Source organism: Schistocerca gregaria, chromosome 2 (assembly GCF_023897955.1).
Source record: "Schistocerca gregaria isolate iqSchGreg1 chromosome 2, iqSchGreg1.2, whole genome shotgun sequence".
Taxonomy (NCBI): Eukaryota; Metazoa; Arthropoda; class Insecta; order Orthoptera; family Acrididae; genus Schistocerca; species Schistocerca gregaria.
In genome coordinates, this window is record NC_064921.1 from 479210470 (window position 1) to 479236940 (window position 26471).

The window sequence follows — 26471 nt, forward strand, 5'->3', positions numbered from 1 at the left end:
GCGCGTCCATTCTTGAATTCCTATTGCCTCTTGATTGTGGATGCATTTTCCCAGTTTTCTTACATTCTCTAGCGTGCATTGACATTACCGAAGTTCACCACTCACGAGCTTTTGATGGATTTTTGAGGGGTTGCCTTGTACCTTAGTTTGCGATAATGAACCCCAGTTCATGTCTCACATACTTAAATTGTCTTGTTCCCACCACATCATTGGTCATGTTATGGCTCCCCATTCCACCCTCAGTCAAATGGCAAGTTGGAACAGCTAGTGTGTACATTCAAATCCCAAATGAAAAAGTTTATCGTGGATTATTTACTGGACGACGCCCTTCTCTGTTTTCTGAGCACCTGTTGCTTCATGTGTATGCCACACATGGTTGTCCACCTTATGCAGCACCCTCCGATGCACCTGCCATGGTTGGGTTCATCCAGCCACTTCACACCGGGACTGCTGGTATGGGCGCAAGGGTTAGGTTGCCAGTCCAAGTGGATATCAGCCAGTGTTGTCCACTGTTTGTGGCGCTGTCTTTGTGACATCCATACAGCTGACAGGCTGGTTGTATGCCACTTTGATCAGGTGTTCCCCCCCCCCCCTCCCCCCCTCCCCTACCAGAATGGCTCCTGTTGCCACAGCCCAACCGTCCTGCCTTGACCCCGTCGTCGCCTGTTGTGGAGGCGCATCCATCCCATTGGCTGCCTCCTCCACGTGTGGCGCCCTGGGGTTACAGCTTCAAGGTGCCAGGTGCTGGTCTGTTTCTGGTCTCCGTTCTGTTGCCACAGTCTGCTGTTCCAGTCAAGCCACCTGTACCAGCCCTTTTACCATCATCGCCTCAACCATCATCGCCGGTGGGTCCAGCACCATCTCCTCTCCACAGGACCTGCCCGAGATGGGGATGCAGCGATAACAATGGCACCCTCCTCCCTGTTGCTGTCGTTGTGCATAGCAACGTACCACTGTCATCAAGCATGCGTGTGTCTCCATGCATTCTGGACCTATGCACTGGTGTCTGCCCAGTACATCGTCCCGCCCTCACCATTGGCACCGGCTGGTGCCACTCTGGACCTGGTGAATGTTTTTCTTATCAGGCGACCAGCATCTCCTCAATCCTCCTTTCATGAGGGAGAAGTGTGCTGTATCCTGCTACTATAGTTCAATTCTTTTATCTTGGGGCTCTCGCATACCCGCCCAGATGCGGGAGATTGCTGCGTTGCCAGTTGCACACGACGCATACGCCAAGAGCAGCAGCACCATAATGTAGTATAGTTCGCAAGGTTACGTTTAGGGAGGAGTGCACAGTTCATTAGTAAAGCCACCACGGCCGCGTTAACCCTTTCGCTGCTACAGAGACGTGCTCCCTGCATTCCGCACTGTGTGCGATTTTGTCACTGCACTGCTCGCCTGTGCAGACACATGGTGTTCCGACTGCTTTGACACTCTTTATCATTCGTGCCCGGTGTAAATAAAACTTTTATTACAGTCGCAAAAGACGGAATATTTCTCAATATTACATACATCACCTTATGTGGTACTTAATTTAAATGAGATATTGTTATACAGTAAATTTTATATGAAATTTTGGTATCTTTTCCACATTTCATTCTCAACGTTGTGGCAAATAAAATCGACCATACGGAAAGTATACGCTATGGACTTTTACCTCTGCAAGCTCTTCAAAATTTCGAGCAAAGGTTTACTACATTTAATGCTGCACAATAACTGCGTTGAACATTGAAACACAATTAAGTCATTTATGGGGGGAAGGTATCAGTCAAGAATATGTGTAAAAATTAAATTTTCTGGCCAAATAGTTTTTGTGAAATCGAATGATAAGAGTGTCGAAGCAGTGGAAACACCATGTGTCTGCACAGTCGAGCAGTGCAGTGATGACAAAATCGCGCACAGCGCGGAATGCAGGGAGCATGTGTCTGCAGCAGCGAAAGGGTTAATGAAGAGACAAAGCACTAGAAATTTGAAAAAATTGCATTCAAACGAATATAATTCATGAAGTAAGGCACTTCGATATTGTTTTTAAATAAAGAAAATATTACACAGTGCACAAGGATTGAACTCATAACCTTTCACTTCATAGCCCAACACTTTAACCGTTACGCTATCGCAACTCGTCAGGCAATATTACTCCATGAAGATTATAACACGTCACGCAAAATACTGACAAACACTGTTGGCGTGACTACGAATTACTCATGCTTTGTCGAAGTACAATAGGAAATAAACAATTACCGCTGTTCTTTATTACGTAAAACGGTTCGTGAGATTGATTCAAACACCTTTCCTTGCTGTCGCCTGAATTAGGAGGCTTATTGCTTGTTTGGTTTAATTAATTAATAGAATATGAAGCAATTGGTATAAACAATGCTTTTTCCAAACTATCTATAAAAGAAAGTCTGCTATCAAGACATTGCTTTTGTTCTATTACTTTATTTATGACTGAACGTTTCTAAAATTGAAGACACTTGTCTGTGCTCTGCACTGCTGTTGAGATCTGGCAACGTCGTTCTCTGTTCATTGGCTGACTGTGTTTTGTGACGTCAGATGCGCAGAACACACCTAAACTCGGCCGCCAACATAAATGACATGCACTTTAGTGCATGTGAATATGAGTGCTCTGAATGTAATGTGCCACGTGTATGTACTTAAATCAACTGCCAACTGTATCAGCACAAGTAAGCCACTATAGCCGCCTGTAGGAAGCATGTACACGGCACGGTCTCCATCACATTGTCTGCCGGTGACTCGCACTTGTATACGTGCGGAGCAGTGCTGACTCACTCTCACTATGTTCTTTTAGTTTGTACCACTGACATCAGTTGTTGTGTATATCACTATTGTCACACCTTCTGTATGATTCTTTTATCTTGTTTTGTGTGGAGTCACAAGAGGTGTATTTTTGTTATTGCTCAGAGATTTATGGGGAAAGCCATATTTGTGCTATGTGGATCAGCTTTGTATTTTAGAGATTCGTTGGAAGAATCCTAAGGAAATGCAATCCCAAAACAAAGAAAGTAGGTTAAGTACGCTTGCTCACCTACTGCTTGAATACTGCTCAGCAGTGTGGAATCCATACCAGATAGGGTTGATAGAAGAGATAGAAAAGATCCAACAGAGAGCAGTGCACTTCGTTACAGGATCATTTAGTACTCGCGAAAGCGTTACAGAGATGATAGTTAAACTCCAGTGGAAGACTTTTCAGGAGAGACGCTCAGTAGCATGGTAAGGCCTTTTGTTGAAGTTTCGAGAACATACCTTCACCAAGGAGTCAAGCAGTATATTGCTCCCTCCTATGTATATCGCATGAAGAGGCCATGAGGGTAAAATCAGAGAGATTAGAGCCCACACAGAGGCATAACGACAATCCTTTCCATGAATTATACGAGACTGGAATAGAAGGGAGAAACGATAGAGGTCCTCAAGGTACCCTCCGCCACACACCGTCAGGTGCATTGCGGAGTATGGATGTAGATGTAGATGTAGATGTTATTTGGTTACTACAGTCACAAGCAGCCATAAAAGCTATGTGCATAGTAACAGCCTTACCACTTCAGGATAGATGCACTCAATTCCACTGATGAAGAATCATGTTCTGCTACATCTATGGGTAAGTGTAGGAAGTTACTGTCAAATTGCCAATTTCACTTTTCAAAGGTGTTTGAATAACATTCAAATTGTCTGACATCTGGATAAAGTATCATCAGGCTTCAAGCCTCCATCAAAAAACGAAAAAGTGCCTTTTCAATGCCCAAGAGATGAAAATCTTGGGGAACATAGCTAATAGCGATGGATTCCATCCCAACCCAGAGAAAATAAGATAAGTCACAGATTTTCAACTCCTTGGCAAATTCGTGTTTTGAGAAGTTTTGGTGGAATGTGCTTGTGCTGCTAGCAATTCATGAAGGACTTATGCATCAAGGCACAGGCCAAATTTTCCTGGAATGAGGTGCAAGGAAGAACTATCCTTGTTGTGAATGATGTGCTAAAATCATCTCTAGTCCTAACATTGTTTGATGAGAATGCACTGATAGAACTTCAGACTGACAGTAGAAGTTATGGGGTAGATCCAGTTCTAGTGCAAATTTAGGAAAGTGCTGAAAAGGTGATAGCTTATACTTCCAGAGTCTGAGATGAACTATTGTCCTATCTGGAAAGAATGCTTTATTTGAGGCATCAAAAAAGTGTGGCTATATTTTTTTGGAGAACCGTTCACTGTTGTGATGGGCAATTGTTCTTTATTCTGGCTAAGTAGCCTGTAGGATACATCAGGTCGACTAGTGAGATGGGCACTAAGGCTTCAGGAGTACCACATCACAGTGGTATAGAAAAGCAGGTGCAGACACGAGGATGCTGACTGTCTTCCAAGGATTTTTTGCGAGAACACACCAGTGGATGAAATCTTGGTCATTGCTTTGTTAAACAGCTTTGCTGCTGAACAGACAGAAGATTCAGCACTGATGAAAACTGTAGAAGTCTTGAAGGATGTCGAACCAACCAAAGGAAAATTGCAGTTATAAAAAGAGAACATTTTCTGAGAGGGACTACGATATAATGGTTGCTCATCATCCCAGCTCATCTATGGCTAGCTGTCCTGAAGTATTTGCATGATATTCCAACATCTTGTCTCCTGGGATTTGTTGAGACTCTAGACTGAACCTTAACACAAGTTTCTCAGGCTAGGTCTCTATCAATCTGTTAGACACTATGTGAGCCACTGCATGGAAAGCGAGTGACGGAAGTGTGTGCACAATCACCCTTGGGGCATATGATACCAAAATTCTGCCTGTAGCATACCAGTCCACTGGATTGGAATTGACCTCTTGGGCAGATTCCTGGAATCATCAAATGGGAATCGATGGATAGTAGTCTTCTCTGTCTGCCCACATTGTTGTCACCGAAGCTGTGCTAACTGCCATAGCTGTGGAAATTGAAAGGTTTCTTGTAGAAGACAACATTTTAATGAATAGAGCACCCCAAGTAATGCCCTGTGATCATGAAAAAGTTTTCCATTAGAGACTAGTATCGGAGGTTATTTCGCATTGCAGCAAGATAACAATTGCCTACCACCCACATTATGAGCAGAGAGATTGGGATACAATACTGCCTGTCGTGACATTCACATACAACACGGAAAAGCAGGACACTACAGGCTTCATAAGATTCTTTTCATTCCACAGTCGTGAGGCTGAAATGACAATGGATACACATCTCTTGTTTCAGTTGAACAATGTAGAGTATCCAGAACAAATTTTTACTCTGCAGCTTAGTGTGCACTGATTTAAAATTCCTGCCAAATTGAAACTATGTGCCAGACTAGGACTTGGAAACTTGAAATGAGTGCACACTATGATGCAGAGTGAAAATTAATTCTGAAACTGCCGCCCCCCCCCCCCCCCCAGGATGTGAGACTCCACAAAATCCTTTCTTTATGGTAGTCAGCAACCCCCCCCCCCCCCCCCCCCCCCCCCTCACCTTCCTCCAATCCCACGATGATTCAGTTGCAATGAGACTCCCCTAAATTGTATGTTTTTTATGCCATATCCCAGAGGAAAGTTTATGGGCCTTTCTTTTTTGTTGAAACAGCTGTAACTAGTTTTGCTTATCGTAATGCACTAGATTGATGGTTCTTTCCATAATTGGAAGAAGCTGAACCACAGAAGTTCATTTTGCAGCAATATGATGCACACCTCACTGGCATCACTCAGTACGTGATTGGTTAAATGACATTTACCCAACCACTGGGAACAACTGGCTTGTTGACTTGATGTGTGTTGTGTGATGAACGGCGCTCATATTGAGCACTGGTAAGAAAATTTGTTTTAGTTGATGCTTCATTTGATGTATTAGTTATAATTTTAAGTCTGCTATAAATGTAGGTTTCCCTTTTCTTGAACTGTCTTCTAAGAGAAGTTGTAGGGTCAGTATTGCCTCGCACTTTCTAAATTTCTCCAGAATCCAAACTGATCTTCCCAGAGATTGGCTTCTACCAGTTTTTCCAGTCTTCTGTAAAGAATTTGTGTTAGTATTTTGCAACCACAATTTGTTAAACTGATAGTTCAGAAATATTCACACCTATTAGCAAATGCTTTCTTTGGAATTGGAATTATTATATTCTTCTTGAAGGCTGAAGGTATTACACTTGTTTCATACATCTTGCTCACCAGATGCAAGAGTTCTGTCATGGCCAGTTCTCCCGAGACTATCAGTAGTTGCAACAGAATCTCATCTACTTCCGGGGCCATGTTTTGACTTTGATCTTTCAGTGTTCTGTCAAATTCTTCTCGCAGCATCATATGTCACATTTCATCTTCATCTACATCCACTTCCATTTCTATAATATTGCCCACAAGTGCAACCTCTTCTATCGATCCCTATATTCTGAGTGTATGAGATTTTCCAGATATTTTGCAGCTGAAATTTGGAAATAAATACATGCATGGAGTAGAAGTGAAATCTCATACTAATTTTGAAAATAAATGAAGAAGCTTTGTTGATAGAAGTATGTGCATTTTTTGTTATGCAGAATTATCATTCAAAATATAAAGTTTATGTAAGAAGAGTTATTAGGGGACAATTCCTGTTTTGTGTATCTTATTATTTGCATGAGGTATTCCTCATGGCCACCGTGGTGTTCCAAGAGAGTTGAAAATGTGTTTGGAGTCTTGATGTGTAAAGTTGTCAAAGCCAGCAAAGAGTCTTCTGCATCAGCCATGCTATCAAGGATTACCAATCACCAGAAGTGCGGATGGATATGTGTGTGTGTGTGTGTGCGCGAGTGTACACCTGTCCTTTTTTCCCCCTAAGGGAAGTCTTTCCGCTCCCGGGATTGGAATGACTCCTTACCCTCTCCCTTAAAACCCACATCCTCTCCTTCCCTCTTTCCTGAAGAAGCAACCATCGGTTGCGAAAGCTACTAATTCTGTGTGTGTGTTTGTGTGTTTTGTTCATTGTGCCTGTCTGCCGGCACTTTCCCGCTTGATAAGTCTTGGAATCTTTGTTTTTAATATATTTTTTCCATGTGGAAGTTTCTTTCTATGTGTGTGTGTGTGTGTGTGTGTGTGTGTGTGTGTGTGTGTGTTGGTGTTGAAAAACTGCTTGTTATTTTTTGCCCAGAAGGTCTCCTGTAACAGGATACTTATTATCTATACTCGCATTCGGGAGGACGACGGTTCAATCCCGTCTCCGGCCATCCTGATTTAGGTTTTCCGTGATTTCCCTAAATCGTTTCAGGCGAATGCCGGGATGGTTCCTTTGAAAGGGCACGGCCGATTTCCTTCCCAATCCTTCACTAACCCGAGCTTGCGCTCCGTCTCTAATGACCTCGTTGTCGACGGGACGTTAAACACTAACCACCACCACTTATTATCTATAAGTGCTGTATTTAAAGGCACAATAAAAGTCTTAAAAGATAGAAGTTGCCAAGTCCTGGTTTTCAGTAAAAATTAAGCTTTTCTACAGATAAGAATATTTAACAACTTGGCTGGGCTCACAGACTACTATGAGCTGAAGATCACAACAAGGTTACTTAAAATATAAATGAACCCTCGCAGTTTACTCCTGCCACCTTTCAGCTTTACCTTCTTTGCTTAGGACTGGTTCCACCTGAGTTCTTGGTATTCATACAGGTGGTTCTCTTTTCTCCAGAGGCTGCTTCAGTTTTCTTGTAGGTGGCATCTGTTTTTTCCCCTAGTGATATGGGCTTTTAAATCCTTACATTTGTCCTCTAGCCATTCCAGCATAGCCATTTTGCACTTCCTGTCAGTGTTGTTTTGTAGACATTTGTATCCCCTTTCACCTGCTTCATTTACTGCTTTTTTTATATTTTCTCCATTCATCAATTCAATTCAATATCTCTTGGGTTATCTGAGGATTTCTGTTAGGCCTCGTTTTTTCCCCCCCTATTTGATTCTCTGCTGCCTTCACTAATTCATCTCTTAAAGCTACCCATTATTCTTCTACTGTATTCCTTTCCTCTGTTCTTGTCAATTGTTCCCTAATGCTACCACAGAAACTCACCACAACCTCTTGTTCTTTCAGTTTATTCAGGTCACGTCTTAATTTTCTACCATTTTGCCATTTCTTTACTTTTCTTCTGCAGTTTATAATCAATTAACTGTGGTCAGAGTCCTCATCTGTCCCTGCAAATGTCTTACAATGTAAAATCTGGTCCCAAAATCTCCCTCTTAATGTTATACAATGAATTTGAAACCTTCTGGTGTCTCCAGATCTCTTCCACATACACAACTTTCCTTCGGGATGCTCTGTGCAAGAGTCTACCAGGTGGCTGCCTCTTTCATTCCTTTCTTCCAGTCCATAATCACCCACTATATTTCCTTATCTTCCTTTTCATACTGTTGAATTCAAATCTCTCATGACTATTAAATTTTCATTTCTCTTAACTGTCTGAGTAACTTTCATCTTATCATAAATTTCTTCAGCCTCTTCGTCATCTGTTGAGCTTGTTAGCAGATAAACTTGTACTACTGTGATGGACTTGGGCTTCATGTCTATCTTGGCTACAATAATGTGTTCACTATGCTGTTCATAGCAGCTTACCTGAATTCCAATTTTCTTATTGCTTATCAAGCCTGCTTCTGCATTACCCCTGTTTGACTTGTATTTATAACTCTTTATTCACCTCACCAGAAGTGCTGCTCCTAATTCCCACTGTATCTAACTTTAACATATTCATTTCCGTTTTCAATTTTTCTAACCTACCTGCTCAATTAAGGGATCTGACATTACACACTCTGATCCAAGGAATGTCAGTTTTCTTTCTGCTGATAACAACATCTTCCTTAGTTGTCCCCACCCAGAGATCTGAAAGGGGGACTATTTTACCTCCAGAATACTGTATCCAAGATGATGCCACCAACATTTAACCGTACAGTAGAGCTGCACGACACTGGGAAAAATTACAGTGGTAGCTTCCCCATTCTCAGTACCAGAACAGCAAGGCTGTTTTTAGGTTGATGTTACAAGGCCAGATCACTCACTCACCCAGACTGTTGCCCTGCATCTACTGTAAAGGCAGCTTGCCCCCCCCCCCCCCCTTTCAGTAACAACTCATTTGCCTGGCCTCTCAACAGATACTACTCCATTGTGGTTGCACCTACAGTATGGCCATCTGAATCGCTGAGGCACAGAAGTCTCTCCACCAATGGCAAGATTTCTGGTTCATGGGAGGAGGGGGGAGGGGATGCTACTGCTCATGATGTATATAATGACTGGTAGGTAATCCCAAAGCCCAAAGTAGTTTAGATAAGAAGAGAATAGAAGCTTTTGTAATGTGGTGCTACAGAAGAACGCTGAATATTAGATGGGTAGATTGTGTTGCTAATAAGGAAGTACTGAACAGAATTGGAGAAAAAAGAAATGTGTTGCACAACCTGACTAGAAGAAAGGATCGTTTAATAGGACATATTCTGGGACATCAAGGGATCATCAATTTACTACTGAAGGGAAGTGTGGGAGGTAAAAATCGTAGAGGGAGCCCAAGGGATGAAGACAGTACACAGATTTAGGATGTAGATTGCAGTAGTTACTCGGAGACTTAAGAGGCTTGCACAGGATAAAGTAGCATGGAGAGCAGCATCAAACCAATCTTTGGACTGAAGACCACAACATCAGCAACAATGAGCAGTAGCAATCTGAGGGATACACATGAAGCAAGTTTCTCCTTGTTGAGAATGGCACACTGAAATTTCTTGAAAATAGATTGAGCTGTACATTTTTCAGATTTATTGAAATACTTTGTTCCTTCAATGATCTACGATATATTGCTGCCAGAAGGTGATAAATTTCAAGTAATCTATAAACAATCGAATCGTTATCTCATCTTGTCCTAGTGACCTTACATCTGAAGAGTATTTTTGGTGAATTTTCAAACCTGCAGTCACTTATCTATGTGTCTGTCATTTCAGAATACATGCAATGATCAAAAGGAGAATATTAATATAATTTCATGCAGGGAAAGAATTCCAGAAGCAAGTTTTAAATATTTTAGACTTCTCATACAGCCCACTGAAAGTGCGTGATAGCATTCCCATTCTGATGATAGCTATTCATTCTGCAACTGATAACTGCTTAAGTGGATGTCAGCTTTATTCGAACCGTACCACTACAGCACTGAACGGTTTCTACATCTACATCCGTACTCCGCAAGCCACCTGACGGTGTGTGGCGGCGTAGTTCTTCCAGCTGTAATATCTGTGACTGATTTTAAATAATATTAATTTTATCCCCAGTAAATATATTTCAGATCTGCTAACCAGGGTGAAGGTACACACCTCAGTTCGTACATTTCATATAAATATTTCTTTTTGTACCTATCACTAACACTGATATAATTAGCAAATACTGGTACTGTGTTCTTTTTCCTTTCATTTCAGGATCTTTGTAGTCTGCCCAGTATAATATTGATATGCTTGTGACTTGATGTATAGGATTGGTTTCATAATTTTACATTCAGATTGATATCTTTAGTATATCCGTTTCTGCATACATTTTAAATCCAGTTTTACTTTGCCTTGCTTAATGAGTTAGTTGTTCTAGTTTCATCTACAACTTTGAATACATGTTACTGTATAGCCTTATGTATATCTGTCATTCGCAAGCACATGTACCTGGACGTGCTGGAGGTGGCTGGGAATCAGATGAAGATGAGAAGTCATTGGCAAATCCACAGTTGCAGTCTGTAAACAGTGACAGTAATTTATCAAGTGACTCCTTGGAAAGGTATGTTGCTGTTTAGTTGGTATTTGTACATCACATTTTGATTCCATCTGCAGAAACAGTAACATTACAGTGTCTTCTACATTTTACACTCCTTCAGTGCCAGATTTAGTGAACCACTATAGTTTTAAAATATCTTTCCACCAGTTGCATTTCATTTTCCAGTACATTGTAATGTTGCAGTTCATTATAATAAAACCTGTTATGTTTTAGTGAGTAGATTGCGGCCACATTAAATATGCTACCATAACTGAACATCATAAAACAGAAAGTCATTACTAATATCATAAAAAATTTACAGCATCTGGCATACTTACTTGGATCAAATGTTTCTGCATGCTAACACATGAAATGAAACTGTATATAATGTGCTTGTTTTAGACATACCATACCAGCTTTTTCTTGAAAGCATTGCAATCAATTTTTCAGCAGTAAAATCTATTTAAGGCAAACCTGTGAGGGTGAACTGAATGTTGACCTTTACAAAGCCTTGATGCTGTGTTAAATTTAAAATGGTAGAACGATAAAATTTCAGATGAGACCATAGTACACAGTTAGTACCATTGAAAAATGAATATGTTTTGTTGAAAATGACTTCTGGATTTTAGTCAGATTCGATGATGTCTTCAGAAACTCTTCCTTGCATTGTGCCATACCAGTTAAACTGAAGCAAACGGAAACTGATGTGCCGTTAGTCATGTCCAACAGAAGTCTAGTCATGTCCAACAGAAGTCTTTCAGCAGAACACTGTAAAAGTTTTTTTATGTTTTTCGTTAATGGGTTTTTGTTATTTGTACAGTAATGATGTATTCTAATGAAGGCACATTATACTTAAGGTAGTCTGAGAATAGCACCAGAATTACCAACAAGTTGGTGGGTTTATGAAAAGAAATGTCAGGATCATCCCTGCCTCTCATGGCAGTTTTTTTGATAATTGAGGACACAGTTTTGCGATAATGACTCAGTGAAAACGGCTCACAATCATTGCAAGTAAAGCAGAACACATATCAGAGAGCGTCAAAATGCAGAAACATTGACTCAAATTTTTCCACAACAAAAAGATGATGTCATTTTGGAGTGAGCAGGAGGACTGAATGGAGAATTGTAGATTAATAACACTCTGTAAACATCACAGGCTGCAACTGGTTTGTACATTGGGGAAAAAAAAAAAAAAAACTTTGCTCCTGGGTTGTCACCTACTTTTGTGCTAAAAGAGATATTCAGCCAATCAAAGTTTATATTTCAAAATGGCCACACTACTCATGCAACTTACACTGAAGAGCCAAAGAAGCGGGTACACCTGCCTAATCTTGTGTAGGGTCCCTGCGAGCACACAGAAGTGCCGCAGCATGGCCTGGAATGGACTCGACTAATGTCTGAAGTAGTGCTGGAGGGAATTGACACCATGAATCATGCAGGGCTGGCCATAAATCTCTAAAAATACAAGGTGGTGGAGATCTCTTCTGAACAGCACTTTGCAAGGCATCACAGATATGCTCAATAATATTTGTGTTTGGGGAGTTTTGTGGTCAGTGTAAGTGTTTAAACTCAGAAGAGCATCCTGGAGCCACTCTCCAGCAATTTGAGATGTGTGGGTTGGCACATCGTCCTGCTGGAATTGCTCAAGTCCGCAGAATGCACAATGGACAGTATTGGTTGCTGGTGATCAGAAAGGATGCTTATGTGTGTGTCACCTGTCAGAGTCTTATCTGGACGTATCAGGGGTCTCATATCATTCCCAACTGCACATGTCCCACACCATTACAGAGCCTCCACCAGCTTGAACAGTCTCCTGCCGACAAGCAGGGTCAAAGGATTCATGAGGTTGTCTCCAATACCTGTACACATCCATCTGCTCGATACAATTTGAAATCAGACTCGTCTGACCAGGCAACATGTTTCAAGTTATCAACAGTCCATTTACGGTGTTGACGGGCCCAGGTGAGGCTAGAGCTTTGTGTCATGCATTTATCAAGGGTACATGAGTGGACCTTCGACTCTGAAAGCCCATATTGATGATGTTTCATTGAATGATTCATACAGTGACACTTGTCAATGGCCCAGCATTGAAATCTGCAGCAACTTGTGGAAGGGTTGCACTTCTGTCACGCTGAATGATTCTCTTCAGTCGTCGTTGGTCTTGTTCTTGCAGCATCTTCTTCCAGCTGCAGAGATGTCAGAAATTTGATGTTTTGCTGGATTCCTAATATTATCAATACACTCTTTGAAATGGTGTTTAGGGAAAATCCCCACTTCTTCACTACCTTGGAGATGCTGTGTTCTATCGCTCATGCGCCAACTATAACACCATGTTCAAACTCACTTAAGTCTTGATAACCTACCATGGTAGCAGCACTAACCGATCTGACAACCGCGCCAGACACTTGTTGTCTTATATAGGCATTGCCAACTGCAGCACCGTATTCTGCCTGTTTACATATCTCTGTATTTGAATATGCGTGCCTATACCAGTTTTCTTGGCACTTTAGTGTGTATATTGACTGAGCACATAATAAAATCCTTAAATGAAATGTCACCAGTTGTGATCTTTGACTTACTGAAGGCATTTCATAGTGTCACTTGTAATATTCTTTATTTAAGTTTTTATGCAATATGTAATTGAGAGCATGCCCGGTTTAGTTCTTATTTCAGAAACAGAATGCAGAAAGCTGCCCTGTGCTGTTTGAGTAATACAAAGAGGGACACCATATAAAAATAAAGAGGGGGAGGGGGATACAGTGGGAGTCACAGACGCTTTGATCATTGGCCCACTTCTGTTCTTCCCTTATGTTAATGAGCTACCATTTTATTTGAATCAGGAGGTTGAATTAGTCTTACTTGCAGATGATATAAGCGTTACTGTGAAGCTGGACAAAGAAACATCAATGGAGAAAATAGGAAATTATGTTTTATATGAAAGTTACTAACTGGTTTTGCACAAATGTGATAGCTTTAAACTTTGAAAAAACTCAGCTTATTCAGTTTTGTACTGTTGATAATATCCTATCTCCTGTTAATCTACTGTAGAGTTGGCAAAAGAAGGTCCCTGACAGTTGCAGTGGGCTTGCTATGGCTGCTTCATACATCTACCTCAGCCATTTGTGTAACACAGTTCCGTGTACCACAAAGAAATAATAAACATGGTGTAAAGTTCTAATTTCCTCAGTGTATATTTTTATGAAAACTGAAACCAGAAAAACCATGTAATAGACCACTAAAACATTTAGGTTTGGAAGCATGGGTTTAAAAAAGCCTTCAGTCACAAATTTTTGTGTTTTATTAAGTACACAATGCATTTCAGACCCTTTGGTTCCATCATCAGGTATAACTTGTCTTAATACATTATTTATTTTTGCTCTTGAATGAAGTGAAATGCATATTCCTGTCATGAAAACATTTGATGTTAGGTTATCAATCTCATAAATCAAATGTGGAAAATATGCGCGAAATAGTGGAAAAAATGAACAGTGTAAACTTGCCACATAATCCAAGAAAAGCGTTTTTAACACCATTATACATTCTTTTCATTCATATCACTTCACTCAAAAGACATATTTGCATACACATGTTAGTAAACGCATCACAGATGTTGTTGTACATAGTGTGATCAAAAATGAATTTATTTTTAGTGACAGAGATCTAATTAGTAAACAGTTTACATATGCAGGGAATAACTTTAGAATAGGTATTTAAAATTACTGAAGTAACTATGGATTGCGAAATCTGGTTGTACACTTAACATAGATTGTGGTTTTTTTTATTTTTTGGAGGTTTATCTCCAGTTATTCAAACAGATTTACGGTCTTACCATTGGCTTCAGAATGTAGTACTACCAAATTGTTTTCTAGACTGTTGACGATATGTTTTGTTTCCAACATATGTTGTACAATAATTGATTTTTCGAAGTGTTGAGCCTGACAGCATTTATATGTTCTTGAAAGCGGGTTTTGAAGTTTCTGCGTGTTTTCCTCATGTAGTAGGCAGAACAACTGGAGCATGTTGCTTTGTACACTCCACTGTTGTGGAATTTTTGTGTATTTGATTTTAGGGTATGGACAAGTTAGTTTCCTGCCTTATTTGTTGTTGAGAATGCAAATATTACATTAGTATTTTTGAAAAGGTTTGCAATTTTTTTGTGATAAGGTCCCCAGGTATGGGGTACTGGCAAATGTTTCACTTCTTTCACAGTGTGGCCATTTGTTGTCTTACGTTTGTGTATTTGTCTGTCTAAATTGTCAGTTTTTTGGCTGTGTAACCATTGTTTATGGCAATGCTTTATATTGTATCTAGCTCATTCCTGAGGCTGTTTTCTTCTAAATCAAGAGAGTATACTCTGTGTAGCATGGACCTAAATGCAATGTGTCTGTGTGGTGGGATGGCAGGGTGAGTTGTCCATTGTTATGTCTGTGTATGTCTCTGTGTATGCTGAACTTATGTTTTTGTTGGTGATTAGTGATTTTTAGATCCAAGAAATTTATGCTTTTGCTGTCCTCGTGTTATATTGTGAATTTTATGTGTTTATGTAGAGAATTGAATACTGCAATTAGTTCTTCAATCTCCTCTTTTGTTCCATCGAATAGCAGCATATCTCCAGTAATATGAGGTTAGTTCAAATGAAACATGGTTAGTTTGTCTACCTTTGCCTTGCACCTAAGATGGCACCTCATAACTGCGGGTATGGTGGCACCATCTATTGCTAAAGAACACCGTTTGATGTTCCATAGCACCAGTGTGGTTTCATGCCGAAGAGAAGGTGATCACACAAGTTATCGTCCACTACTGAACGTGCAGGTGGCTAAGCAGGAACAACGAGGAGTGATTCAATTTTTGGCGGCAGAGGGAGTTAAGAGGCCGTGAAATGTATCGATGGATGAAGGCTGTGTATGGTGAGTACAGTCTGAGTCATTCAAGTGTTGTGGAATGAGGCAAACAATTCCTTGAGGGGTGTGTGTCACTGGAAGACAATGCTCAGACTGGACAGGCTCATTGTGTCATCACACCGGAAATGGTCGCAGAAGTGAATGCTTTAGTCTTGGACAACCGCAGAATCACTGTGGACAAGATCTATTGTTGACTGGGTATTAGTGTGGGCACCGAAAAATCTGTGTGGAATGGGTTCCCAACCAACTGACCACCAAACAGTGCATTACTTGAATGGCACTGTCTTTGAGTCATCTGCAACATTATCATGAGGAGGAATATGGCTTTCTGTCGCATTTTGTCACAGGTGATGAAACGTGGTGTCACCATTTTCAAACAGAAAGCAAATGTCAGGGCAAGTAATGGTAATGTGTGACTTCACCACCTCCAAAGAAATCAAAGGTCGTGTACACCATTTCTGGTAAGTTCATGATAACCTTTTTTTAGCACAAGGGCGCACTGCTTGTCAAGTTCCTAGAACGGGGAACTTCCATCAATACCTAGCGGCGCTATCAAGCCAATTTACAGAACTTTAGACGAGCCAACAAGTTGAAACACCGAGGCATGTTGTCCAATGGCATAATCCTCCTGCATGATAATGTCCACGTACACAAGGCAAATGTGATGAAAACAACATTGCAGCAGTTTCGGTGGGAAATGCTGGAACATCCACTGTACAGTCCCGACCTTTCACCATGTGACTTTCATGTGTTTGGATCTCTAAAACAAGCTATTCGCAGACAGCAATTCACAATGGACGAGTGTGTGACTGGGTCCAGGCCTGGATCGAACAGCAGCCGACTAGCTTCTTCAAGGATGGAATCGACCGGCTAGTGTCACAATGGGATAAATGTGCCAACAGTTTCGGCGTATTTTTGAGTATGTGTACTGTCTGTAACTAAATTTTTGAGGTAATAAAATCATTACCGTTACTTTACACAAGTGACCAGGTTTCATATGAATGCCCCTTATATACTATTTCACTTTTGAGTATATTGTTTTCTTTACAGAACTTAGTGTCCAGATGATTGAGAGATATCTCTGCCAGCAAACTTGTTATGCTACTGCCTATGACAAGACATCCTTCTGTTGGTAAACTTTCCCATTAAATGTAAAGTAATTGTGTGAGAATGTTAGCTGTAACATGTCCTGGACTCCTGATATTTCTGAATTTGACATTTTCTTATGTTTTACTAAGTTTTCAAAGATTATATCGATTGTTTCTTCAGTCAGTACATTTGTAAATAGATTAGTTACATCAAAAGAGGCAAATCTGGTACCTGAAGGAACTTCTATACGTTTAATTTCAGATGTTGCTATGTTTTGTTGTGGTCCTCAGTCCAGAGACTAGTTTGTTGCAACCCTCTATGCTACTCTATCCTGTGGAGGCTTCTTCATCTCAGAGTAACTACTGCAACATTCATCCTTCTGAATCTGCTTAGTGTATTCATCCCTTGGTCTCTCTCTACAATTTTTATCCTCCACACTTCCCTCAAGTACTAAATTGGTGATCCCTTGCTGCTTCAGAATGTGTCCTATTAACCGATCCCTGCTTCTAGTCAAGTTCTGCAACAAATTCTTCTTCTCTTCTCCACAATTAGTTATGTGATCAACCCATCTAATCTTCAGCATTCTTCTGTAGCACCAGATTTTGAAAGCTTCTATTCTCTTCTTGTCTAAACTATATATCATCCATGTTTCACTTCCATACATGGCTACACTGTATACAGGTACTTTCAGTAAAGACTTCCTGACCTGTAAATCTATACTCAGTGTTAACAAATTTCTCCTCTTCAAAACGCTTAACTTGCCTTTGCCAGTCTGTATTTTATAACCTCTCTACTTCGACCATCATCAGTTATTTTGCTCCCCAAATAGTAAAAATCATTTACCACATTAAGTGTCTCATTTTCTAATCTATGAGTAATTCCCTCAGCATCATCTGATTTAATTCGACCATATTCCATTATCCTCATTTTGCTTTGTTTGATGTTCATCTTATATCCTCCTTTGAGGTCACTGTCAATTCCGTCCAACTGCTGTTTCAGGTCCTTTGCAGTCTCTGACAGAATTACAATGTCATCGGCATACCTCAAAGTTTTCATTACTTGACCACGGGTTTTAATTCCTGCTCCAAATTTTTTTTTTTTTTTTTACTGCTTGCTCAATATACAGGTTGAATAACATTGGGGATAGGCTACAACCATGTCTCACTCCCTTGCCAACCACTGCTTCCCTTTCATGCCCCTTGACTCTTATAACTGCCATCTGGTTTCTGTACAAATTTGGAAATAGCCTTTTTCTCCCTGTATTTGACACCGGCCACCTTCAGAATTTGAAAGAGAGTCTTCCACTCAACAATGTCAAAAGCTTTCTCTATGTCTACAAATGCTAGAAATGTATGTTTTCCTTTCCTTAATCTATGTTTGAAGATAAGTTGTAGAGTCAATAGAGCCTCATGTGTTCCACCATTTCTACAGAATCCAAACTGATCTTCCCCGAGGTCTGCTTCCATCAGTTTTTCCATTTGTCTGTAAAGAATTCATGTTAGTATTTTGCAACTGTGACTTATTAAACTGACAGTTCGGTGATTTTCACACCTGTCAATACCTGCTATCCTTGGGATTGGAATTATTATATTCTTCTTTAAGTCTGATGTCTTATACATCTTGCTCACCAGATAGTAGAGTTTTGTCATGTTTGGCTCTCCCAAGGGTATCAGTAGTTCTAAAGGAATTTGTCTACTCTCGGGGCCTTGTTTCAACTTAGGTCTTTCAGTGCTCTGTCAAATTCTTTCTGCAGTATCATATCTCCCATTTCATCTTCATCTACATACTCTACCATTTCCATAATATTGCTCTCAAGAACATTGCCCTTGTAGATCCTCTATATACTCCTTCCACCTTTCTACTTTTCATTCTTTGCATAGAACTGGTTTTCCATCTGAGCTCTTGATGTTCGTACATCTGGTTCTCTTGTCTCCAAAGGTCTCTTTAATTTTGCTGTACGCAACATCTATCTTACCCCTAGTGAAATATGCCTCTACATGCTTACATTTGTCCTCTAGCCATCCTAGCTTAACCATTTTGCACTTCCTGTCAATCTCATTTTTGAGACGTTTGTATTCTTTTTGTCTGCTTCATTTACTGCCTTTTTATATTTTCTCCTTTCATCAATTAAATTCAATATCTCTTCTGTTACCCAAGGATTTCTACCAGCCCTCATCTTTTTACCTACTTGATCCTCCGATGCCTTCATTATTTCATCTCTCAAAGGTACCCATTCTTCTTCTACTGCATTTCTTTCCCCCATTCTTGTCAATTATTCCCTAATGCTCTCTCTGAAACTCTCTACAACCTCTGGTTCTGTTAGTTCATCCAGATCCCATCTCCTTAAATTCCCACCTATTTGCAGTTTCTTCAGTTTTAATTTACAGTTCACAATCAATATATTGTGGACAGGGTCCACATCTGCCCCTGGAAATGTCTTACAATTTAAAATTTGATTCCTAAATCTCTTTCTTACCATTATATAATCTATCTGAAACCTTCCAGTGTCTCCAGGCCTCTTCCATGCATACAACCTTCTTCCATGATTCTTAAACCAAGTGTTAGCTGTGATTAAGTTATGCTCAGTGCAAAATTCTACCAGATGACTTCCCCTTTCATTGCTTACCTCCCATTCCATATTCCCCTACTACTTTTGCTTCTCTTCCTTTCCCTACTATAGAATTCCAGTCCCCCATGACTATTAAATTTCATCTGTCTTCACTATCCAAATAATTTCTTTCATCCCATCATACATTTCTTCAATCTCTTCATTGTCTGTGGAGCTATTTGACCTATAAACTTGTATTACTGTGGTAGCTATGGGCTTTGTGGCTGTCTTGGCTACAATAATGCGTTCACTATGCATAGTAACTTACGTGCACTCTCTCTTTTTTTTCCATTATTAAACCTACTCCTGCATTACCCCTATATGATTCTGTATTTATAACCCTGTATACACCTGACCAGAAGTCTTGTTCCTCCTGCCACCGAACTTCAGTAATTCCCACCATATCGAAATTAAACCAATCCATTTCCCTTTTTAAATTTTCTAACCTACTCGCCTGACTAAGGGACATTCCACACTCCAATGCGTAGAACGCCAGTTTTCTTTCTCCTGATAACGAAGTCGTCCTGAGTAGTCTCCGTCTGGAGATCCAAATGGGGGACTATTTTACCTCTGGAATATTTTACTCAAGAGGACATCATCATCATTTAACCATAGAGTAAAGCTGCATGCCCTCGGGAAAAATTACAGCTGTAGTTTCCCTATGTTTTCAGCCATTCACAGTACCAGCACAGCAAGGCCGATGATGTGATCACAGCTAGATAGAGAATAAATCAGCAGCACAAATGGCTAGCGGCAAACTTCAAGAATCAGAAATTGATGTGGGGATGGGCCCACCAACCATTTCAAGACTGGTCATGTGGCTATGGCCGTTTTGGCCCCACAACCCAGCATTATGGTTTGCACAGGTGGAAACGAGTTTCCTCTGTGCCTGTGTGACTGCCGACTCCACTAAGTTTGCACTGGTGGTCAGTCAGCTGGACCACGGCTACACAGTTGAGGTTCAGCATATTACAACTTCACTTCGAGACATGGAATTATACAAGAAATTAAAGACTGGACTAATAGGAAGAGTGTGTGCTTTGAAGGGAGAATGGGTGCTGCAGGTTCTCATCACACCAGAGGATGTTGGTGACAGAAAACCACATCAGTACATCCATCATTTAAGAAGCAAGGTTGACGCGTGCACGGTGCCTGATACATTACTATGCACATTGTGGAGCAGCCGTCTGCCAGCACAGGTGAAGGCCATTATAGCATCGAAAATGGACATGTTTCTAGATTCTGTTGCAGACCTTGCGGATTGAATTCAAGACATCATCGTTGAGCCATGCTGCGGCTCCTGTTGGTGCTGTTGGTAGGTTTCCGCCCTCTTTTGGAGGCCAGACCGTATCGTTTAGTTGGCATAGTTGCGGTTATTTTGTCTTCTTCTCTTGTTGACTGGCACCACTCGTTTCACAAGCGTTGCCTGTCCGCTAGTGGCAGCAGCAGCGGCTATCGATATGTAGTAACTGTTGCCCTATCTTTGGGGCGACGTGGTTGTTTGTCTGTGTCATGTGATGTGAGTGTGGCAGTTTGGTTGGGGACTCAGGAGGAGCCAGGTCCACTGGCGGCGTGCATGGGCTGCTGTATGGAAGGATTGTGGTCATGAGGGTGCATGACCTCATGGTAAACTGGATCCAGAAAGCTTTAAGATGAGTGCATTTCAAACCAAGAACAGAAACCTTCACTATTGTGATGTCTCGCAATTCTCCAGTGACTTGGGTTCGTGTTGCTGCTCGTACTATCGCCTAGGCGAAGTGCAGCGAGTGTAGTGCTTTTGGCATATTGTTCTATCGTTGCATTTGGTTTCTTGGACATCAGGTAGCCTCAGTAAGATTATCATTAGTCATTCGTAGACTGCCACTGGTCTGAGTTTCCATCTTGTGAAGTGAGTACAACTCTTGGCTGCCTATCCCATCCCTCGCAAAAAAGTTTGTTGCTGAATCCTCTCAGAGGTCGATTCCGGGAGCACTGTCTGTGGCCCCTTGGTTCTTGTGTTTTATTATCTTATTCTCCCTGTGGTGGTCAGTTGCTTGTTTTTTTTAATTAACCTTGCTATTTCATTGCCTGGTTTACAGCAGATTTTTAAATTTTTTAATATTATTGCTGTTCCTGGCATGTGGTGAACAGTTGCTTGTCTTTTTAAATTAACCGTTGTTATTGTATTTGCTGTTTTGCAGCAGGGTTTCAAATTTTTAATATAATTGCCGTTCTTGGCATTACAGCAGGTTTTAAATGGTTGTGTTACCAAGTTACCATCATTTTATCTCACCCGTTTGGTGATCAGTTGCTTGTCCTTTTAAATTAACCTTCGCTGTTGTATTGGCTGTTTTACAGCAGGATTTTTAAAATATATATATATATATATATATATATATTGCCGTTCCTGGCGTGTAGGGCCTTCAGCCGTGATTGTGGTTGTTTGCTTAAAAAATAATAATAATTTGGTGTTTGTATTTTAGCAGTGAGCCTTAAAACCTTATTTACTGCCATTCCTGGCCTCTGACACCTTCTGCTGTGTTTGTGACCACTTTCATTTTAATATTTCAATACCTGTAAGTTGTAAATTGCAGCGAGTTCTTAAACATTCTTAATTTATTGTCATTCTTGTCGTGTAAGGCCTTCAGCCATGATCACAATGTCTTGTTTTTTTTTTAAAACATTATTTATATCTTTATTTTATGGTAATTCACTAAATTGTAATGCACTGAAAACACAATTATTTACACAGTTATTTTAATAACGTGTGGTATTTTTTATTTATTGTCAAGTCTGGAATTACTGTTTTAAAAATAAATGCGGGGAACTGTAAAAGGTAACCAATAGTAATTGATTATGGCCCCATCCACAATCTTAACCGAATCCTGCCTTCCTTAACTACCAGGTTCCTTAACTACCCTGAAATTACAATGGTGTGTAATAGTACCTCGGTGGTAAAGCGGGCGGATTACCACAGTCTCTTGAGCGAGGTTGACACACTGAGTGAGCAGATGGGTGAACTACTGTCTGACAGGTACCCTAGAGGATGATTCTACAGATGATCTAGATGACGTTCCTCAGCGAACTCTGCCATAGCCGAAGGTTCAACCCAGATAGAAATGTGTTGGTGCCACAGGAAATTCGGAGATCAGGCACACAAGTGCACTTTGCATGTACCTTTCTCATTTGTAAGTGACAGGCAGAAGTAATTGCTGTCGGTCACCATCCTTGCGTCTCTTTATGACAGATCGCAAGACAGGGCACAAGTATTTGGTGGACAAGGGTTCTGACTTAAGTATTTTGACATGGACCCTGTTACACAAGTATCAGCCAGCCACCTCGTTTTGCCTTCCCATAGCTAATAATTCAACTATCACGACATATGGAATGCAGCACATTGAGGTGGACATAGGATTACATTGTACCTTGAAGTGTAATTTCACCGTGGCAGACGTAACCGAGCCTATAAGCAGAGCTGATTTCTTAATGCGTTATTGACTGCTGCCGGACGTCGCCAATGCCCACATAATGGACAGTGTCAAAGGACTATCTAACGATGGATTCCGATGTAGCGTGGCATATATGACACGAAATTGATCCAGTTGAAGAGTGATGAGTATACTGTACTTCTGGACCTATTCCTGGCTAACACAAGGCCTCCTGGGGCCCCACAAAAGGTATGTCACCACACTGTACATTATGTCAATACTACCACAGACCCTCCAATTTCGTGTAGATCAAAGTGTCTTGCTCCTGACCTAAAGGCTTGGGGGACTGATGACCTTAGCTGTTTAGTCCCCCTTAAACATCCCAACAACCACCACCACCTAAAGGCTGTTGCCAAGGAGGAATTTAATACATTGTTGAAGGAAGGCCTCATTCATCCATCTAGTGGGCCTTTGTCGTCACCCCTCCCTCCATTTAGTGCCAAAAAAGTATGATCATGGCATCCTTGTGGTGATTACCGAGCCTTGAAAGCTAAGACTATACCGCATAGGTATCCTTTTCGTATCTTGAAACATTATAATTACACATTATGTGGAAAAAAAGGTGTTTAGCGTATTAGATTGTGCAAAGGCATATATACAGATTCCTGTTGCAGAAAGAAATATTCCGAAAATGGTCATTATAATGCCATTTTGTCTGTTTACGCCTTTCAGATTGATAAATGCTGCCCAAATGTGACAAAGACTCATAGATTCCATTTTGCAAGGCTTTCAGTGTTGTTTTGCGTTAGATGAGTATGTGCCAAGCAAGATCGTAAGAGATGGGAAAGAGCCACCGTGGTACAACAACCGAGTTAGATGAGTATGTGCCAAGCAAGATCGTAAGAGATGGGAAAGAGCCACCGTGGTACAACAACCAAGTTAGAAAACTGCTGCGGAAGCAAAGGGAACTTCACAGCAAACATAAACATAGCCAAAGCCTTGCAGACAAACAAAAATTACGCGAAGCGAAATGTAGTGTGAGGAGGGCTATGCGAGAGGCTTTCAATGAATTCGAAAGTAAAGTTCTATGTACTGACTTGGCAGAAAATCCTAAGAAATTTTGGTCCTATGTCAAAGTGGTTGGTGGATCAAAACAAAATGTCCAAACACTCTGTGACCAAAATGGTACTGAAACAGAGGATGACAGACTAAAGGCCGAAATACTAAATGTCTTCTTCCAAAGCTGTTTCACAGAGGAAGACTGCACTGTGCTTCCTTCTCTAGATTGTCGCACAGTTGGCAAAATGGTAGATATCGAATTAGACGACAGAGGGATAGAGAAACAATTAAAATTGCTCAAAAGAGGAAAGGCCGCTGGTCCTGATGGGATACCAGTTTGATTTTACACAGAGTACGCGAAGGAACTTGCCCCGCTTCTTGCAGCGGTGTACCGTAGGTCTCTAGAAGAGCGAAGCGTTCCAAAGGATTGGAAAAGGGCACAGGTCATCCCTGTTTTCAAGAAGGGACGTCGAACAGATGTGCAGAACTATAGACCTATATCTCTAACGTCGATCAGTTGTAGAATTTTGGAACACGTATTATGTTCGAGTATAATGTCTAGAGACTAGAAATCTACTCTGTAGGAATCAGCATGGGTTTCGAAAAAGACGGTCGTGTGAAACCCAGCTCGCGCTATTCGTCCACGAGACTCAGTGGGCCTTAGACATGGGTTCACAGGTAGATGCCGTGTTTCTTGACTTCCGCAAGGCGTTTGACACAGTTCCCCACAGTCGTTTAATGAACAAAGTAAGAGCATACAGACTATCAGATCAATTGTGTGATTGGATTGAGGAGTTCCTAGATAACAGAACGCAGCATGTCATTCTCAATGGAGAGAAGTCTTCCGAAGTAAGAGTGATTTCAGGTGTGCCGCAGGGGAGTGTCATAGGACCGTTGCTATTCACAATATACATAAATGACCTGGTGGATGACATCGGAAGTTCACTGAGGCTTTTTGCAGATGATGCTGTGGTGTATCGAGAGGTTGCAACAATGGAAAATTGTACTGAAATGCAGGAGGATCTGCAGCGAATTGACGCATGGTGCATGGAATGGCAATTGAATCTCAATGTAGACAAGTGTAATGTGATGCGAATACATAGAAAGATAGGTCCCTTAACATTTAGCTACAAAATAGCAGGTCAGCAACTGGAAGCAGTTAATTCCATAAATTACCTGGGAGTACGCATTAGGAGTGATTTAAAATGGAATGATCATGTAAAGTTGATCGTCGGTAAAGCAGATGCCATACTGAGATTCATTGGAAGACTCCTAAGGAAATGCAATCCGACAACAAAGGAAGTAGGTTACAGTACGCTTGTTCGCCCAATGCTTGAATACTGCTCAGCAGTGTGGGATCCGCACCAGGTAGGGTTGATAGAAGAGATAGAGAAGATCCAACGGAGAGCAGCGCGCTTCGTTACAGGATCATTTAGTAATTGCGAAAGCGTTACGGAGATGATAGATAAACTCCAGTGGAAGACTCTGCAGGAGAGATGCTCAGTAGCTCGGTACGGGCTTTTGTTAAAGTTTCGAGAACATACCTTCACTGAAGAGTGAAGCAGTATATTGCTCCCTCCTACGTATATCTCGTGAAGAGACCATGAGGATAAAATCAGAGAGATTAGAGCCCACACAGAAGCATACTGACAATCCTTCTTTCCACGTACAATACGAGACTGGAATAGAAGGGAGAACCGATAGAGGTACTCAGGGTACCCTCCGCCACACACCGTCAGGTGGCTTGCGGAGTATGGATGTAGATGTATACGTAGATGAAGTTGCCATCATAATTGTGGACTATGAAAACAAAGCCATGACATAATTGTACAATAAAGAACAGGTGCCCTTCAATACCCATTAATATTTCTACACGAAGAAGATGGATATCATTTTAATGTGAAACAAATCCAACCTGAAATTGGCATAGAAACAAAGATAAAAAAAATCACTTCCAAAGAGTTCTTGCTTAACTCTTAATGATCAGAGACAATGAAACATATAATCACATTCTTAACACTCACCATTCGTCCGAACACTTCCTGTTGGACATGCATACAAAAATATAAGTCGAGCGGGTGCTTTACATAAGACTGAATCAGAAATGACAGAAAAATGTATGCTACTGGAACAATGACAATCTTACCCTCATCATACATGGGAAGTCTGGACACATGCATAAATACACTCAAGATGCCATGACCTACATAAGAAAATATGGATGACCTGACCTCTCCACAACATTCACATGCAACTCATCATGGCCATAAATCAAAGAACAACTAAGATACAGACAAGCGGCAATGCATCAACAGTACATAATAGCCTCAGTTTTCTGGCAAAAACAAATGAGATTTTTTGAAGTCGTCAGAAAACACCACATCTCTGGAACCATTAGGTGCTGGATGTACACAATTGAATGGCAAAAACAAGGAGTGCCTCACTCACACAATTTCATGTGGCTTCATGACAGAATTCATCCCATGGATATCGACAAAATCATCCAGGTTGAATTTCCCAATCCACAAGTAGCTCCGAAATTGGACAAAATAGTAGTGATAAACATAAGTCACAGACCAAGCAAGCCATTAAACCCCAATTTGCCATGTTTAAGTGAAGGAAAATGTACAAAAAAGTAACCAAAACCATACTTGGATGACACACAAACCGGAGTTGACAGCTATC

At 40.9% G+C, this 26471-nt stretch overlaps 1 protein-coding gene across 3 annotated transcripts in view; it reads left to right on the forward strand.

The window, feature by feature from the left end:
• LOC126327183 (AP-4 complex accessory subunit Tepsin-like) overlaps window positions 1-26471 on the forward strand; it is a 97316-nt gene that overhangs the window by 55777 nt on the left and 15068 nt on the right. For all 3 annotated transcript variants that reach the window (XM_049995837.1, XM_049995845.1, XM_049995852.1), the window contains one exon: window positions 10626-10746. In XM_049995837.1, the coding sequence (XP_049851794.1) occupies window positions 10626-10746 (121 nt within the window). The remainder of the gene's footprint in view (window positions 1-10625; window positions 10747-26471) is intronic.